This window comes from Rhinopithecus roxellana, chromosome 17 (assembly GCF_007565055.1).
Source record: "Rhinopithecus roxellana isolate Shanxi Qingling chromosome 17, ASM756505v1, whole genome shotgun sequence".
In the NCBI taxonomy this organism is placed as follows: domain Eukaryota; kingdom Metazoa; phylum Chordata; class Mammalia; order Primates; family Cercopithecidae; genus Rhinopithecus; species Rhinopithecus roxellana.
In genome coordinates this window covers 19434027-19453873 of record NC_044565.1, presented here as the reverse complement: position 1 = coordinate 19453873, position 19847 = coordinate 19434027, and the positions used below count along the sequence as shown (strand labels likewise).

At 46.4% G+C, this 19847-nt stretch overlaps 1 protein-coding gene across 3 annotated transcripts in view; it reads right to left on the bottom strand.

The window, feature by feature from the left end:
- REEP1 (receptor accessory protein 1) overlaps positions 1–19847 on the bottom strand; it is a 125836-nt gene that overhangs the window by 57823 nt on the left and 48166 nt on the right. For all 3 annotated transcript variants that reach the window (XM_030921235.1, XM_030921237.1, XM_030921236.1), the window contains exon 2: positions 9645–9717. In XM_030921235.1, coding sequence (XP_030777095.1) covers positions 9645–9717 — 73 coding nt within the window. The remainder of the gene's footprint in view (positions 1–9644; positions 9718–19847) is intronic.

Sequence of the window (19847 nt, the reverse complement as noted above, 5' to 3'; positions counted from 1 at the left end):
TCTTTTTTTGCCTCTGATTTCAGCTCTCTCATCTCAGCAAAAACATGACCTCCTCTAGGACGTACCCAAAGTTTGGGTAAGTACCCTCTCCTTGTCTTTCTCTATAGTACCACACGCATTCCCTGTCGTAACATTTATCACACTGCTTTGAAAGTACCTGTTTATTCCCTTGCTTTTCCCAATACACTGTAAGCTCCCAGAGGGTGGAGACCAGTTCTTCTTATACATCATTATATCTCTAGTACCCAGAACAGTTCCTGACATATAGTAGGTACTGAATGAGTATGTTTCAAACGACCAGATTAGAATACTGGCACTGTGAATGGAACAGAAAGAAATGGTTTCAAAAGGTTAAGAAGGAATATACTTTGAGAAAGACTGTCTAGATGGCTTTTTGAGAAGAAAAGACAGAATTAGACAGTTTGTGAGGCAACAGATGCTCCCTATGAGTGCCTACTGAGTAGATGACTCCATAAACATGGGAAGAAAGGCACCTGGTGAAGTCAGGGCATCAGTGACTGATAATTATGGGGCCACTTGCACCAACAAGAAAGTAAAGAAAGAGCCAATTTAGGCAGAAGAGTTCGAGCTTTCTGTGGCTCAGGGCAGCCAAGAAAAATGCCCAACAGACTCCTAGACCAAACTCAGGAAGGAGGTTGAGGCTATGGACAGAGATGCTGCAGCCATGTCTGAGAGGGGATTTAATGCATTCTCCTGAAGAAGTTCCCATGATGCACTCCTTTGAAATACTTTCATGCAGAAAGAAGGAGCTGAGAATGATTCATTGAGGCTAACAAGGTCAAAGGAACACTGGTGACTCAGAGATGGAAACCATATCCATCTAAAATTACTAGGAAATGGTTTTCTCCATCATTCCTCGTGGAAATCAAATGACAGTTATTTTCCCCAAGGTTTGAAATATAATTTTCCATGTTTGAAAGATTCTATCCAAACCTCCCTGCAAGATAGGGATGAGGAGCCTGGGTAAGCCTTCAGTCAGAATAGAGAGAGGGAGCTATGGCCAATTTGAAAGGTAATATTCAGGAGTAACTCTCCTGGACAAATGGAACATTGACAGCATGACTGGGGAGTCTCTCTAAACTGGTCAGGAGCAGGATCTAGGAGTGAAGAGATGGGAAAGATGCTGTGACCCTCAGCCACAGCAAGAAGCTCCAGAGCTCAGGGTAGGAAGTGGCCTGGAGACTTTCCATGAGCCACAGCAGCTGGCTGAAATTCCGTGGTCCATTCTACCCCACTGCCAGAGCTTCTGGCAGCCTGCCAAAGGCCTCCCTATGGGTTGCAGAGGAGGAGGCTTAGCCACTTCTTTAGCCTCACCTCACCTTTGCACTCTCCTCTAACCAGGCACACTCAATTTCTCAAGCCTTTCACACCCCTCATGCATCTGGGCCCTGCACTTCAGCCTCACAGGGAATTCCCTGTGCCAAATGACAGAAAGAAAAAAGTCAAGCCTGCCTTACAGATGACTCTGCACCATCTGATTGTATGAGCTCACCGTGGATGGCTATATAGTCAGGGGTGACCCTGGGAGAGTGGGGAAGTGAAATTCCCCTGCGGGCAGGAATTTGAGCAGGGCACTTAGCCTGGAGGGAGAAATGCCCTGAGTTAATGTTCACGCACTGTCACCGGGTATATGAACTCCATTTTCTTATTTTCTGTGTTCTTGATGCTTTGGCATCTGGGGCCTCACTAATTACAGAGGGACTGCCCTTCCAGGGCTAGCCTTGCCCCAGCACATCCTTCATGTGCAAACTAACCAGTCCAGAGCCTATACTCTAAATTACTTTCTTTATGGAGTTCCCACAAGTTGAGCAATATTCCCCAACCATAACCACCCCAGAGCCAGGTCCCAGACAACTAGAGGCAGCGCCCACACCTTGGAGCCTGCTGAAATGATTCCACCTAGCCAATGTGAAATCTGTTTACCCTGTCTTGCCTTACCTTTATCACAGAAACCACAACGAAGGCCACTGCCCACGTTTCCTACTCTCCATCAGCCTCCTGACTGGCCTGGTGACCCTACAAAGCATGTGGCCCTCCCACTTCTAGACTTCTTCCTTCGTGACAGTCATTTCCACATCTTGGTGTCTTTCCATCCCTAAGTAAAACAAATCCCAGGCACATTTTCAAACACCAGCTAAGGCTCTGTCTAGAGGATGAGGTTCTTGGAAGAAGTGAGGCTGAGAGACTCCTGTTGAGGAGGTCTGGAAATGAGGTGAATGGGCGCAGAGAATGAATATATTGGTGGCCCAAAGCTTATGCTCACCAATAGGTCCCATGGCAGAGGAGGCTCCTAGTGACCGAGTGCATGAGATGGTCAGGTCTGTGGATGTCGGCCAGCCTCTTTCCTCAGGCTTGATAGTGCATGTTCAATGGGGTCATATACCAAGCAGCCAAGTGGAAGTGAAAGAGGTAGGATACGGGCTCAGCAATGTGACATCCCTCTCAGCGAGGCTGACCTGGCCACAACCACTGCTCAGAGATCATGTTGCCAGCAGCAATGATCAAGCATCTCCAGGGTGATACCATATCCCAAGGCATCAGCCAGTCTTCTGGAAGCAGGTTCACTCCACCATGCCCCTTCCCTCATGGAGTGGGTGGCATAGGGTCTTTTCTGGAATATTCATTTTTTTCTGCATGTGGACTTGCTTTTCCTACTGCTCTGCTTCCGGCAGCCACACAGCAAGCTGTGGACGCAGGGATTACCCTTTTCCTTTTGATGCATCCCACACAATACTACTTCTCATCAAGGACCCTCCTTTATAGCAAAAGAAATAAGGCAATAGGCTGATGCTTTGGGGAGTCACTGATCTTATCACACACCCAATGCCCTGCAGTGGCTGGCCTTATACGGTGCTACCTGGCATTGGAGGGTTCTGAAAGCAAACCAGTTGGGAGTCAGCATTTTATGAGATTGGTGTGCAGTCCTGGAGGGTGCAGTTTCTCCTCTGAACCAGTGACTAACATATGGTGTTGCTTCTTAGCCATAATCTAAAGGTGCAGGAACCAAGGAAATGAGGGTTCCTTAATCTATGATTAAGCCTAATGCCAGCTCCTTGCAATGAAAGTGAGGTCCATGGACCAGCACTGTTGGCATCATCTGGGAGCTTGTTAGAAATGCAGAATCTCAGACCCCACCCCAGACCTACTGGATATAATCTGCTTTTAAGGCGATCCCCTGTTCATTCATATGCATGTTAAAGGTTGAGAATCATTGCTCTAACCCATTCACAACATTTTTGCTTCTCATCCCCAAACCTCTGATCTCTGCTTCTTGATGATTTTAGTACTTAAGGGATGGATGCTTCCACCAGGGGATACAAAATGGTTTCAATGAAGTGGAAGCAGAGACTTGTATTGTCTCCTGGTGGCTTCACAATACTCACTCCAGTAGGAAATAGATGATAAAGGGGCTTATGGGCTTTGAAGGGGTAACTGATCCTAATTATCAAGGGGAACCAGGACTGCTGCTACACAATGAGGCAGAAAGAAGAGTAGATGGAAGTCAAACAACCTTGGGGGGGCCTCCTAGGGCTGTCTTGTTCAGGGGTAAAAGTCAATGGTTTGGCTGGCGTGGTGGCTCACATCTATAATCCCAGCAATTTGGGAGGCCAAGGCAGGTGGATTACCTGAGATCAGGAGTTTAAGACCAGCCTGGCCAACATGGTGAAACCCCCATCTCTACAAAAATGCAAAAATTAGCCAGACATGGTGGTGCACGCCTGTAATTCCTGCTACTCGGGAGGCTGAGGCAGGAGAATCACTTGAACCTGGGAGGCAGAGGTTGCAGTGAGCCGAGATTGTTCCACTGCACTCCAGCCTGGGTGACAGGGCGAGACTCTGTATCAAAAAAAAAAAAAAAAAAAAAAAAAGTCAATGGGTCATTACTACAGCCCTACAGAGGCAAAACTGCCAAGACCTCAGATTCCTCAGGAATGAAGATTTGGGCCCCATTACAGGATAAGGAACCAATCCCACTAAAGCTCTAGCTTTAGGCAACGGGAGCATGAATTGGATAGCGGAAGAGGAAAGCCTCAGGAAAACCCGAGAAAGACTTCAGAATGGGTGTCCTGTGGAATGCTAGGTGTCCAGCATGTCCTTCTGAATTATCTTGATTCTGCAGGTGTCCTGCTTTTCAATGTCTTTGAGCTATTTTACAACTTGGTAAGTTAAAACTGATGGCAATGCATGTGGTTTCACCCATAGAGGTGCAAATAAATTTTGTCCAGCAGAGATACAACTGATCTCCCCATCCCACCCTCCAAGTAATCAGTTTAATATTTATTAACAAATCAATTTCGACATTTCTGATTGCCTACATATGTCTGTTATTTGGGGTTTCCTTTGAACACCTTACTGGTTGCCTCATTAGTAAGTTAAGCAAAATCTTCAACATGTGTTCATTTTATATTCATACAAGAGTCATGATTCTACCCTCTAAAAATTTTTTTCTTTTAACAAAAGACACAAATACAGCTATGAACTCATGACCAGTTGCATGATGTTACGGACTATATCTTCTATACATATTTTCCTCCTTTCTGTGTTAAGTATAGATTTTAATATTTTAAGTAATTATATTTTAATTCTTTCTCTCCCCACTAAAATAGTATGTGAGCTGCACTGGTGACAGTTAACTTAACAATTCAGTGTTTGGAATGCTGAATATTAAGGTTGGGTCTTGTCAGAACCAGAGGAGGAGAGGACTTTGCCCAGGGATACTGGGCCTGGAGCTAGACTCAGCAAACTTACAGAATTTGGATTTGACAAGTGAGTGAGTTGTATAGAATTCTTGTTGGAAGCTTGTTTTTAAAGCCAAAATATGGGCAAAGGAATGGATGTGGATGTGGATGTAGTTTTGGGGCAGCCTAAGAGTCAGCTGTATTGGTTATTTTTTTTTTTTTCCATGAGTACTCAGCATCCAAAGCCTTCTAAATTGGGAGACATCCCCCAACATGAGCATCTTTGTGGGAGGCAAGTCCTGCTATTTGGGCCCCTATCCAGGACTCTGCACTGTCAGGGGATGCTTCGAAAGCACAAGCATCCAGTGTCCAAGATGTGACTTCAGCAGAGGTTTCCTAATCAGACCCTTTCCTACAGCATGAGCTGGGCCGTCAGCATCACCCAGCCTCCTTGGATCCTCCCCAGTTCCTGGGTATCTTTCTCTTGCTACCTAGCCAATTCTACAAATTCCCGTAAATTCCCTTCTGTTTAAGTTTTCATCCCAAAACCTTGAATCCAGGTACAGTAAGTTTGGTTGGAAGACATAAGCAGCCACAAATGTCCTGAACAATGTTTCTAAATTGGAGCTCCTGTGGAAAATGCCCATTTTTATTTAGGAGAGCTCCCTCTGCTTCCTGACCAACTCTGGTGGTACCCCTGTGTGGCCCTATGTGGCATGCCATGCCTCCTACTTCTAGGGGAATGCGAGTCAAAACTTCCTTCATGATAACCATTTCTGTGCCTTCCACAGAAAGACAAACCCGAGTCTTCAATTCAAACAAGTTCCCAGGTGATGCGGATAACGCTGGCCACTGACCACACCTTGGGTGTTGAGATTACAGCACTGAAGATGTGTAGAGAAGCGGCTGGGAAGTAGGGAGGAGCAAGATTGAGAAGGGTGTTAAATGCTGTGTAATGAAATTTGTGCTTGATCTTGCAGGTGATAAGCAGCCATTAATTGACCCGGGGGGAGTGAAATAAATAGACTTCCATTTTTAAATGGCACTGGATGTCATGTGACAACAGAGTGGGAAAGCAGGGACAGGAGGTAGGAGAACCAGTTACGAGGTGTGATAGGCACAACAATGGCCCCCCAAAGATGTCCATGTCCTAATCCCCATATGGCAAATGGGACTTTGTAGCATTAAGGACTTTCAGATGGGAAGAGTATCCTGGATGACCCAGGTGGCCCCATGTAATCACATGAATCCTTAAAGTGGAGAACCTTTCCCAGTGAGCCTGAGGGAGATGTGGTTATGGAAGAACAGCCAGAGAGATGCAATGTTGTTGGCTCTGAAGGAGGAGGAGGAAGGGGCACAAGCCTAACAATGCAGGAATGGCCTCTAGGAACTGGAAAAAGCAAGGACACAACCTCTCCCCTGGAGTCACCAAACGGAGCACAGTCCTGCTTGATTTTAACCTAGTGGGACTTGTTGGACTTCTGACTTTCAGAATTACAAAATAATACACAGGTTTTTAAGCCACTCAGTTCATGGTAATTTGTAATGGTGACAATAAAAAACTAATATAGGAGGCCATTGCAACCTCCTAGGGAAAAGGGTAAGAATCTCATTTCTGAGAGTGGCAGCAGAGAAGCAAGACAGACCTGGTTTGGAAGATTACTCAGGAGATAGGGATGAAGGGACATGGTCACCAACCGGGTGGGTGTGGGTGTGTGGGTGTGTGGGTGTGGGTGTGTGGGTGTGGGTGTGTGGGTGTGGGTGTGTGGGTGTGGGTGTGTGTGGGTGTGGGGTGTGGGTGTGGGTGTGTGGGTGTGTGGTGTGGTGTGGGTGTGTGGGTGTGGGTGTGTGGGTGTGTGGGTGTGTGGGGTGTGTGTGTGTGGGTGGTGTGGGTGTGTGGGTGTGTGGGTGTGGGTGTGTGGGTGTGGGGTGTGGGTGTGGGTGTGTGGGTGTGGGGTGTGGGTGTGGGTGTGTGGGTGTGGTGTGTGTGTGTGTGGGTGTGTGGTGTGTGTGTGGGGTGGGTGTGGGGTGTGGGTGTGTGGGGTGTGTGGGTGTGGGTGGTGGGTGTGTGGTGGTGTGGGGTGTGGGTGTGTGGGTGTGGGTGTGTGGGTGTGTGGGTGTGTGGGTGTGTGGGTGTGGTGTGGGTGGGTGGGTGGGTGTGGGTGTGTGGGTGTGGGTGTGTGGGGGTGGTTGGGTGTGTGGGTGGTGTGTGGTGGGTGTGTGGGTGTGTGGGTGGGTGGGTGTGGGTTGTGGGTGGTGGGGTGTGGTGTGTGGGTGTTGGGTGGGTGGGTGTGGGTGTGGGTGTGGGTGGTGGTGGGTGTGGGGTGTGGGTGTGGGGTGGTGTGTGTGTGGTGGGGTTGGGTGTGTGGGTGTGGGTGTGTGGGTGTGGGGGTGTGGGTGTGGTGTGGGGTGTGTGGGTGTGGGTGTGTGGGTGTGGGTGTGTGGTGTGGTGTGTGGTGTGTGTGTGGTGTGTGTGTGTGTGGGTGTGGTGTGTGGGTGTGGGTGTGGGTGTGGGTGTGGGTGTGGTGTGGGTGTGGGGTGTGGGGTGTGTGGTGTGGGTGTGGGTGTGGGTGTGGGTGTGGGTGTGGGTGTGGGTGTGTGGGTGTGTGGGTGTGGGTGTGGGTGTGGGTGTGTGGGTGTGTGGGTGTGTGGGTGTGTGGGTGTGTGGGTGTGGGTGTGGGTGTGGGTGTGGGTGTGTGGGTGTGGGTGTGTGGGTGTGGGTGTGGGTGTGGGTGTGTGGGTGTGGGTGTGTGGGTGTGGGTGTGTGGGTGTGGGTGTGTGGGTGTGGGTGTGTGGGTGTGGGTGTGTGGGTGTGTGGGTGTGGGTGTGGGTGTGTGGGTGTGAGTATGTTAAGGAAAGTCGCAGGTTTCTCTCTTGAACAAAATAGGCCCATTAGTCAAAAGGACTGCAGGAAGGAAACACAGGAGCGTGAGTGCAGAGAAAGGCAGTTCCCTCCTGATACTACCCGGCTCCTTTCTTCAGATTCCTTTTTTACCAAGAAACCTTCTAATCGTAACTCTCGCACGTTCCCTACTGGGAAAAGCATGTGCTCAGCAGCCAACACAAACAGCTGCTCTACTCATCAATTATGGTTTTCACTTTAAATTAATGAATTGCCATTCTAGTCATAAACCAGGCTTCTGTGAGTTTAGTCAGAGCAAAATAATTTACCAGGGTTTGATCTCTCTCAGAAGAGCTGACAGAGTTGTTTTTGCCCCTGCAAAGTAAGGGATTAGACCTTATACCACAGTGATCCTGGTAAGGCCTCCTTCCCTGGCACAGTTGGCAGGCGGGAAAGGGTTGGGAAAGGGAGGGCTAGAAGAGGCTGCCTAATGCTTTGCCCTGTGCCAAGTCAATTGAATCAGGAGGTTCTGTGCTTGCAATTTAACAGCTATTTATAGCGTGCTTTCTGAGATTCCCTCACATATACCACAGACCCGGTCTCCAGAAGAAAAATTGCCCCCCTCTGGAACTCCCTGCTTACAAACAGCAAGGTGCAAGCCCAGGCAAGTTGTTCTGGGAAAGTGGGAGATTGCGGGGTGGGGGGTGAGTTCTGGTTGCAGTCGATCTGGAGATGGCTGGTTTCATCATAAAGACTTCTTGGGAAATCTGAGAAAGAAAATACTGACTTTCTAAGCCCACTTTGAATTGTTTCTTTACCTACGCCAAACCTGCCAAGAGACATCTGAGTAAAAGAGGCAAAGGCATGGCTATTACCCACCCTATTGTTCAGATGAGGACACTTAAGGCTCTCGGAAGTTTAAGCTACTTACCCAGCACTGCATCATTCAAATGTCAGAGCCAGGACTTGATCGACCTCAGTGTTCTGATGACAAAATCCACACCTTTTGCACTTTGAGTTTGTGTCCTATATGGGGAAGGACACCCTTCCCTCACCACCCACCCAGCAGGTCTTTCTCAGTCAGCAGTGGCCTAATGGTTCTCCTGCCTGAAGGTGCCGGACACATTTAGGGGTGGTGATTAGAGCACCCAGATCATCCAACAGTAACTGATATTATCCTTTGACCAGTAAGTCCTCCCAGATCCCCTTCCTGTGTGCTCACCTTCTGCAATGTGCTACAGAAGATACAGGGGCCAGGCACTGTGGCTCACGCCTATAATCCCAGCATTTTGGGAGGCCAAGACAGGCAGATCACAAGGTCAGGAGTTCGAGACTAGCCTGGCCAACATGATGAAACCCTATCTCCACTAAAAACACAAAAATTATCTGGGCATGGTGGCACACACCTGTAATCCCAGCTACTCAGGAGACTGAAGCTAGAGAATCTCTTGAACCCAGGAGGTGGAGGCTGCAGTGAGCCAAGATTGCTCCACTGCTCTCCAGCCTGAGTGACAGAGTGAGACTCTGGCTCAAAAAAAAAAAAAAAAAAAAAAAAGGAAAGAAAACAGATATACGATGATGACAATCCCCTGTCCTCAGAAGGTTACAGAGCAACAGAACCTGAATTGTGGAGATGGAATGAAAGAAATGGAATGGGACAGAGTTGCAGAACCAGGAACCAAACCCAGGTCTGCCAGACTCTAGAACCCGGGCTCCTGCCCACAATGCTGGACTGTCTCTCCGTCATGGTGCTGTAAGGTCTACAGAGTGTTTTCCAGACAAATAAATCAAGGCTGAGAGAGGTGAAGTCACTTGTGGCTTGTGGCAGAGCTGAGACACCTCCAATTCCAGACGCCACCGCCTCTTGCCATACCTCCCTGCTTTTCTCACCTCCATGCTCTAGGTCTAGGCAGGGGAAGGTCTAGGCAAGGGAAGGTCTAGACAGAAAAGAGGACTCCTGAGACGTCTCATGAGAACTGTGATGAAGGGACTCCTTTTCCCTACTTGCAGTGCCCATAGCAAGGAGGGCATCCCCTTCCCCCAACATTTCACACCCGACCTCACTCCAGCCAACCCCCTCCAAAATACACAGTGCTACTTACATATTCCTTAATGTCCTTTGATTTCACAGCCTTGTAGGAATAATACGCAGGGTAAAGGGTGCCAAATATAAGCCTGGAGGGAAGAGAGACAAAGAGAAATATGATTTTTTCATTTATCTTATTTAATGGAAAATGTCTGTCTTCAATGCCAAGAGCAGCTCTCTAAGCTATATAGAAAGTGCTGCTGTGGGGCTTGATTTATTTTTATGAATGCCCTGAAGGTGTTCTGCTCGCGGCTGGGGCATCCTTGGGCACCTCTATCTTCTGTTAAAGCCCACACCCACCTTCCTTCAATCTGTGGTTTGGCAACATGAAAGGGTGGTTGGGGGTCATGGCAGCCAAAAATGGGGATGTGAAGGCACAAAGACCCCTGAAATTAAAGGCTGCCTTTCCACTCCTGCTGTTAACCCCCCTCTGAAGCTCTATTAAGCCTGCAAACACCTAAGGCTTTTTTTTCCATCAAAACCTTTCCCCTCAAATTTCACTCCCCTTGGACTTGATCTCAGCATCCTGCAGCCAGAATAAGCTCTTCACATTTCATATTGTAAATTCAATCAGGCCAAGCCCTCCTCCCACCAATACATCCCCATCTTGTATTAGCCTGTTTCTCATTGCTCTTAAGATGAAGAAGCAAGAATACCAGCCCCGTGACAGTGTTTGAGCAGCAGTTCTCACTGATCTACGCTCAGGGCTATGTTGGGTCATTAAATGATCTTGTGCTCAGCCCTGCCTCTCAGGACCTGCATGGCAGAGCTCCACCTGCCCTCATTCTCTCCATCATGCACTATCCCCCGCCCAGAAAGCCTCTGCCTGTGCTGTTCTCTCCTTCTGGAGTCTTCCTTTCCCCGTCTTTCTCTGGTTAATGCCTGTTCATCCATCATATTCCAGCTCCAGTATGACTTCTTCTTCCCTGGCCTCCCTAACTAGCTCAAACCTCCTCACTACACTCATAGCACAATGTACCTATCATCAGAGTGTTCCTTTATTGTTGTTTGTGTGATGCTTTGATTGACAGCCCTCTTTCCACAGCACTATAAGTGCCTTGAGGGCAGAGAATGAATCTGTTTTGCTCAACACTGTGTTCCCAGAACCTACCCCATAGTAATCCCTCAACAGATATTTGTAAATGAATGAATTGAGCTGGAGGTTTAATCTTTTCACCTGACAGATGAGGTCACCCCAGGGTGCCAACTCAGGGCCAAACTGACTGGGTGCAGCAGTGGGCCTGGCCCAGGCACTATATGAGCTGACATCTCCTGTGACAACCCCACAGATGGAGCTTTCAGAGTCCCTGCAATGAGCCAGCCTATTTACAGAAGACACCACACTGAAGAAACCCAAAGCTGTGGTTCACTGGGTATTGAGAGGCTGTACAGAGAACTCCTAGTCTGGAAGCAATTTACCAAGCAGGGGTCAGCTTTACCATGAGCACTGTTGCCAGGGAACACCCTGATATTCCACAATCATCAGGTTTCCAGGGAAAACAAAGTTGACTGAACCAAGTCTGTTTCTGGCACCGAAAGGGAGAGGGCTGTTAACTCTTGACTCACACAGGCCTTGTGCGAAGTGCTTTAGAGCTTTATCCCACTTAGACTGCCTTGTCCAAGGGAACCCCTTTTACAGACAGGACTCCAATGCATGGAGCAGCCAGTCACTTATTGTCTAAAGCCTCGTGACCAGGGAAGCGTAAGGCAGGGGCTGGAGCCCAGCCAGGCCAGCCTCCTCCAAGTCTGACTTCTTGTGGCCACTGTGCACTACCTTGGGGAGCCGCCCACCCTCCAGGAAGTCTGAAATGACCTGTGTGAAGAGCAGGATGAGCCAGTGGGGGTACAAGAGAATAGTGGAAGAAAGGAGAATAAGTAGGACTGGGGGTGAGGGGGCAACATTTAAGAGAGGGTAGTGCCAAAGACAGCAGGCAGGCCAAGAGGGAGGTGGCTGGGGAAGCCTGCTGGGTTTGGTCATCGCTCACTTGGTGAGGAAAGTCCCCACACTCCTCCACACTGCCTCCTTGCCTGCCCCCTCCTAAGCATTCTCAGGTATCCAGGAGACTCACTTCCTCAGGGAGGCCTTTCCTGACCTGGTCACACCCTGAAGATTGGGCTCCTCTCCCTTTTTAGCTCCTGTACCTGCCCCTTTCTTAGCTCTTGTCCACCGTATCTACTTGGTCAGCTCAAGGTGCATCTCTCCCACAAGACTGTGTGTTCCACAAAGCCAGAGATGGTGTCCCTCATTCATAACACACCCCTGTCCCCCGCACAGCAGGAAGGACTCAGTAAGAAAGTGTTCACTGTGTGAAGTATCAGAATGGGGAAGCCAAAGCCAGCACCAATGAGGGAACGCTCGTGACCTTGTCTCTGAGGTCTCAGCAGCGAGGTGGATGCCAGACGGCACCAGGCTGATTCAGCAAAGCCTTGGGCACAACACCATGGACTGGGGGTAAATAAATACACCATTCCTCGGGCATAGGTGCCATGGTTATTACCCATGTCTGCCAGGATGGTTTCCAGCCCCTGCCCTGAGGCAGCATGTGAGCAGCAGAGGAGAGACAGGTGGAAAGTTACAGCACTACCCAGCAGCCGATTGATGGGATCCCCGTGAACCCCAGTGTGTCATGACACCCTCTGAGTGGTCATGGAGCAAGGAAGGCAAGACAGGAAGGCCTGTGCTAGGTCAGCTGGACTCTTCTGAAGTGAGCTGGTTGCCAGCATCCTTTGCCTGGCTCCTGTGTGACAGCACAAGGTCCCTACACACATGAGTTTGCTTTTCAGTTTCTAAAAGCTCAGTAACACTTAGCATCTCACTGCCCCGGGAAAGGGGAAATGGGATGAAAATGGCCAGTTCTTCTTAACCTATTTTAAATGTAAGAAATAATGAAGGAAGCAGGCTCAAGCCAAAGGGGGTTGGTACTTCTGCCCCTTCAGACCAAGTACCCCCACACGGCCCTTCGCCACTGGCCCCACCAGCCTTGCTTCCCACCCCTCCCTCAGCCTTGGGTTCGCAGAGCCAGCAGCCAAGCAGCCAGCAGCTGTCCCCTGATTAAACCACATTTGCTTGCAATCTGTGACTTCCTGGCTGCTCTTTCTTTTGTCTGAATGTAGCACAAGATCTTCCCCAATCCCACAACTGTTGTTTTTCCTGATAAAGCACCACTAATCCTTTAAGACCTGTCTCAGAAATGCCACTTCTTCTGTGAAGGCTTTGGTTACTGCCCCCTCAGTTTTCTTGAAACTGTTTAAGCCTGTGACAGGCCTTATGTAGTAGCAGCAATAATAAAACATTTAAAATAATATTATAATATTATATCATTGAGTGTTCACTAATGCCAGGCACTGTTCTGCAAGCTGCACTCATTCTTTCAATTAATCCTCTCACATACATAGGGAAAAAGAATTCTTACTACCCCATTTTACAGACTGGGACACTGAGGCTTAGCATCATTACTCACTCACCCAAGGAGACACAACAGCCACGTACAAAGCTGGGATCTGAACCCAGGCAGCCTGACAACAGAACCTGCCTTCTCCCGGGGCGGCCTGTGCTGGCTGAGTCTGTCTCCCTAGTCAGATCACATAGTCCTGGGCAATCAGGAGGGTCCCTCATGCCTGGCACAGCACCTCCCCCTTTAAGTGGGTGCTTGAAATGTCTGTTGAGTAACAAGCAATTTCAATCTCTCTCCAAGGAACTCAGCCCACTTGCTAGACTCACATAACTTTCTACAAAGTCAGAAAAAATGTGGTAAAATAAGATGGTCTAAAGTTCCTTTAATGCTCGAGTTGGGCTCAAGCAGAGGGAAGGTGGAAGGCTGGAGTGCCATCCTCCAGAGAGACCAGGCTCTGCACTAACACACTCCTCTCGGTTATCTCTGAATGGAGCTCGCACCTCACAGCTCTGCATCCACCCTCCCTCCCCACCACTGTCATTAACTGTTACCCTGAAGCCCTGACCCTGTGTAAAGGCTCCATGAATCCGCCTGCAGCATTTCCCTTATCTTTGTACTTCACTCCTCCTCTTGCTCCAAGTTAGGTGTCTTCATCCAGGTTGCCTCCCCACCCACCTCTTCCACAGCTGTGGCATCGAGAAGGGAGCATGAGTCTCATGTGAATACTACACTCTGACACAGTGGCTCCCCACTGGGGTGATCTCGTTTCCCAGGGAAATCTGGGCAATGTCTGGAGACACTCTGGTTGTCTGAGAGGGTGCTACTGGCAGCCAGTGAGAGTAGAGGCAGGGATGCTGCTAAACATCCTATCATGCACAGGACAGGCCCCTCTCAACAAATAATCATCCAGTCCAAAATGTCAATTGTGCCACTGCTGAGAAACCCTAGTTTCTAGACTAGTGCGCTGTTTCCTGGTCCTTGGGCCATGGACTCTTCACCACCATTAAGGGTCATTTTTTGAACCCCAAGGATCATTTTTTTGAACCCCAAGAGTTCAAAAATGTCCAGTGTCCCAAGAAAAACTGTAAATGCTCAGATAGTGGGGGATGGCCCCAAATGGTAAAGACCACATACCAAGCCCGTTGGCCAATGTCAGGGAAAATACAGGTCTGAAGTTGCTTATCAACTTCCTGGAGCTCTGGCCAGAAGAGAGAGATTGCTGACCTAAGGCACAGCTACAAGCTATGGCACTGCAGTTGCTGACCACAGCCAAGTCCTCTTGGCAAACCATGAAACAAACCAGTATTTTCCACAGTCTTCTCAGGCATCCTAGAGTGGCACCAACATGTCCCAATCCCAAATTGTGCTAAAAATTTAAAAATCAATGCTGGCAATATATTTTTCTAACATTAATTTTTTTAAATGTAAGAGAAATAACAAGCCTATTTATACAGCTGTTTATAGCATTAAAAAACAAATCACACTGAAGAAGTTGTATGTCACCCAAGGGCTTCTGGAACGCTCTATTTCTTGACCTGAGCACTTGCTTTATAATTACAAATATATGTAAAACTGTACACATCTTATTTCATAATTTTTTTTGAGACAAAGTTTCACTCTGTCGCCCAGGCTAGGGTGCAGTGGCATGATCTCTGCTCACTGCAACCTCTGCCTCCCAGGTTCAAGGGATTCTCCTGCTCAGCCTCCCAAGTAGCTGGGATTACAGGTGTGTGTCACCACACCTGGCTAATTTTTGTATTTTTAGTAGAGCTGCGGTTTCTCCACATTGCCCAGGCTGGTCTTGAACTTCTGGCCTCAAATGATTCACCTGTCTTAGCTTCTCAAAGTGCTGGAATTACAGACGTGAGCCACTGCACCCAGCCTTATTTCATATTTTTAAAAACAATGTACAGTACCCAAGAAAATAAATTTGCACAGTCTTCCAATTCATGAAGGCACACTGTTTCATCTGAGCATTAAAATGTATTAAAATTTATACTGATTATGTTTTGCGCTTTTTGTTAATAAAAATATAATTTCAAATTATGTTCTCCGAAGATACTTTCTAAAAACATATAAATCCATTTTTATCACTTTTTATGAGAATTAATCTCCAAGACTGTTTTTGCTGTCTACTGTAACAGAAGAATGCTCCTTGGTTCTTCAGCTCCTTTTGGCATTCCAATAAATATGCTATAATTCTTAATCTGGAGAAAACGGTAACACAGAGCAGATGTATTTGAAGACCCCTATATGTATTTTCCTGAAACAATCCTTTTCCTCCTCCCCAAAAGTCATCACTATCCTGACTTTGGTGTTTATCACTCTCACCATGTTTTTATTAACTACATGAGCCATGCATAAACAGAAAAAAAGTGTTTATACCTGTTTACATATTCTACAAATGGAATCACACTGTGATATGTTTTTTCATTCAAACTTATGTTTTTGAAATTCAATCCATGTTGACACTTGTCTTTCTAGATCATTTTTTAAAATTATTTGTTTTATTTTATTTTATTTTATTTTATTTTATTTTTTGAAACGGAGTCTCGCTTCCATTGCGCAGGCTGGAGAGCAGTGGCGCAATCTTGGCTCACTGCAACCTCCACCTCCCAGGTTCAAGTGATTCTCCTTCCTCAACCTCCTGAGTAGCTGGGATTACAGGCGTGAGCCACCCAGCCCAGCTAATTTTTGTATTTTTAGTAGAGACAGAGTTTCACCATGTTGGTCAGACTGGTCTTGGACTCCTGACCTTAGGTGATCCACCCGCCTCGGCCTCCCAAATGTTAGGATTACAGGCGTGAGCCACAGCACCCGGCCTAAAATTATTTTTTTGTTTGTATTGAGACAGGGTCTCGCTATGTTGCCCAGGCTGGTCCTGAACTCCTGGGTTCACTGATTTCTCACCTCAACCTTCCAAGTAGCTGGGAATACAGATATGTGCCACCTGCATCCAGGTTTTCTAGATTCTTTTAAACCACTGTGTACTACTTTACTATATGAACATATTATAGTTTATTCTGTTGATGCATACTTAGGTTCCTTCCTATTTTTCCCCTTTACAAACAGGGCTGTGACGAACATTATTATACATGTCTCCTTGGGCACATTTGAGACCTTCTCTAGTGTATCTACGTAGTGTGGAACTGCTGGGCCAGAAGGTACAGCAGATAATGCAAAACCACTTGCCAGAATGACTATACCAATTTATACTCCTTCCTGCAAGTGTAAAAGATTTTAATACTCCCCATTCTTGCCAAACTTATGTAGTCAGACTGTTAGATTTTTGTCAGTGTGATGGGTGTAAAATGGTATCCCACGTTTGTTTCGATTTGCGTTTCCTCAGTGGCAGGTGAAGTCAAACAACTTTTTATGCCTGTTGGCCATTTGGGCTGCTTAACTACCCTGCTTATATCCCTCCATTAGTTTATCTTGTTCTTAGTGATTTTTAGGAATTCTTCATGAATTTTGGGTATAAATCCTTTCTTGGACATATACATTACACATGTTTTTCCTCAATATAAGCTCTCTTAACTTGGTTTGTGGTGCATTTTCTTGCAGCTTTAAATTTTATATAGACAAATATATCAGTCTTTTCTAGCTTTTTTCTATCTTGTTGAAAAAATCCTGGTCACGTATACTTTTTTACAAGAGTTTTAAACTTTTGCTTTTTCAATACTAGATTTTCATTCATTTGGAATTGATCTTTATGTATGGTGTGAGGAATTCGATTTTATTATTTTCTATGTGGATCCCAATTGTCCCATCCCACTGATTTGCAGTGCTACCTGTCATATATAAAGTTTCCAATATGCATAGGTATTATTTTCAGCTCTCTGACTGATCTACTGTCTAACCATGCACCTATACCACAATGTCTTTATAATAACCATAATATTAACAACCATGACTACAGAATAAATCCTAATAGTCTTAAAATTGTCTTGGCCATTTTTTTTATTACAAATTTCAATGTAGAATCTTGGCTATTCTTGACCCTTTGTTTTTCTATGTAAATTTCACGATAGTTTGTCAAGTTCCACATAAAACCTTATTTAGATTTTGATTGGAATTTCACTGTATTCATAAAATTTACTAGAAGAATCACCATCTTTATGGTTTCAAGTTTCCTCTTTGTGAACATGGTGGCTTCCATTTCCTCATGTCTTCTTTAATGTCTTTTTATTACATGTTGTAAGTTTCTCCATAAAGATCTTGTACATGTTTTGTCTTACTGCTAGGCACTTTAGGTTTTCGGGGTTTTTTGGCGGCATTATGAATTTTTAAAATTAGATTTTCTATTGGTTATTAATGGTGTATAAGAAAGCTACTGACTTTCCAGGCTGCTCTCAGAACCACTAACCTTGCTGCAGTCAAAAGCATTTGGAGTCTCAAATGCATTACAGTGAGTGAAAGCAGCAAACTCAAAAGGCAACATGCTTTATGACTCCATTTATATGCTCTTTCTTTCTTTTCTTGTTTTTTGAGACAGAGTCTCACTGTCACCCCGGCTGGAGTGCAGCGGCGCAATCTCAGCTCACTGCAATCTCCACCTCCTGGGTTCAAGCTATTTTTGTGCCTCAGCCTCCTGAGTAGCTGGGATTATAGGCATGCACTACCACACCCAGCTACTTTTTGTACTTTCAGTATAGATGGGGATTCACTATGTTGGCCAGGATGGTATATGCTTTTCTGAAAAAGGGAAGTTTATAGGGACAAAAACCAGATAAGTGGTTGCCTGGGTTAGATGGGGAGGTGGGGGGTTGACTCCAAGAATGTGAAGGAATTTTGGGGAGGGATGGAGCTGTTGCACAACTGACTGTGGTGCTGTTTACACAACTGTGTATGTTTGCCCAAACTCAGAATGAAAACTCACACTAAGAAGAGTGAATTTTACCATTTTCACCTCTATACACCTGACCTTTAAAAAAACCAAAGCATTCAGAGGAATTCACACTCATAAGGCAGGTATGTCGTGGGTCTCCAAAAATGGATCAAGTTGACCTGAGCATCAGCCTCCAAGCTCTGAAACAACCAGTACCTTCCTGATGTCAGAAGGTCCATGTGTGGCAAAACAAGCCTTGCCAAAACCATAATCCATCTCCAAGACCCACTGATCCTCTAGCCCTGAAAGGACCGTCTCAGATACGCTGTGGTCCTGGGATCTAAGTGCTTGAGAAACTCTGACCTTTACCACACTGCCCCAGGGAACATCCTCACTCAAGATGGTTCTCTAGAAGCTTAATCTGGGGAAAGAGATCCTCTGTCTGAGCACACAGCTCAGGTTCCCATAGCACAGCAAACCACCTGGGCTTTGGTTGCCGTGGGTCCCAGCCCCTGGGCTTCTGCTTACTCCCAGTGACTTTCTAACAGGCTGGAGGGAGAAAATAGGAAAACAGCAGAACTGACCCACTATGTATTTTGGCTCCCTAGAGACTGTATTATTGTGACTTATAAGCCATTTATTTTTGAGTGCTCACGTTTAACCTTCATGTGAGACAGGTATCATCATCTTCCTCATAATAATGAGAAAACTGAGATTTAGTGAAAATAAATAACTGAGTCTCACAATTAGTCAGGGGAGGAGGCCAAAGTCAAACCCATGTCTAACTCCACTGCCCATCTCCTCACTGCTATGATACACTGCCTTCCTGACTCTGCAGTAAGTGGCTGAGAGTCTGCAGCTGGTCTCTGAATGAATGAATGAGGAGTAGAAGAGCGGGAGGAAGGCTGTGCCTGCTTCCTTGCCTAATGGAATTCCACTCTGGCCCTGAATTATAGATTTACTGACAACAAGTGACAGTATAATTACAGGGTTTCAAGCACATAAACTATTCACATAAACGAGGTTCTCTCCCGACCTGAGCTGATCTTGGGAAAACAGAAACAAGACATGTCCTTCTTTTTCACCTTTGCATGGGATTCTGCCAGCCTCTCTGTAGTCTTTCCTTTCCCAGTTGGCTTCAGACCCTGCTCCTCTCTGCAGATCTGAGAGAGTGAACACATACACAACTCTTCCTTGGGTAACCCACCTCACAAACATCTCATTTGCTTATTTCCTCATCTGATCTGCACTGTACCCCTCTGAGATAATGGGGCTACTTTCCCAGTTTAGAAATTTAAAAAACTGAGCCTCAGAATAGTTGAGGGATATTCCAAAGCCCTTCTCCTTTCCAACAAGAGGCAAACCCAGGCCTCCTGTCTCCAAGTCCATGGCCATTCCCCAATCCACACTGCCTCTCTTAGCATGAAGAGGAGGTTTCATTGCTTATTTAAAGCTGTCTATAATGTGTGCTGCAAAAATCCCATTTTAAGTTGGATTTTTATGCTCCCAAACCCAACTTACAAAGCACAAAACAGAAAAGTCTGATGCAAGCAGGAACAAACATTCTGTAAATTTCCAGTTGATACTGTTCCACTCTACAATCCAATCCACACAAATCCCTTAACCATAAATGTCTGCTTGAATCTGTTGTTTTTGTTTGTTTTTAAGTCTTAATTGTAGAGATTCCTATTCTTAAGAAACCCAGCTTTATTGTGTGTGGTAGAAAGGGGCTGGGCTTTGACTTCAGACCTGAGTTTGAATCCAGCTCCGTCCCTGACTAGCTGTGGAGTGGCAAACATGCTTCTTAACTACTCTGAATCAGTTCCCTTGAGTATAGAGACCAAGAACACTACTTTCTACAGCCACTAAGCAGATTAAATGAGGAGACTGTAGGTACAAATTTAACATACCAGAGACACTCTAGATGAATGACAAATATCAGTTCCCCTCCCTTCTACAGAAACAGTAACTGCAAATGCCAATTCTTTTAACCACA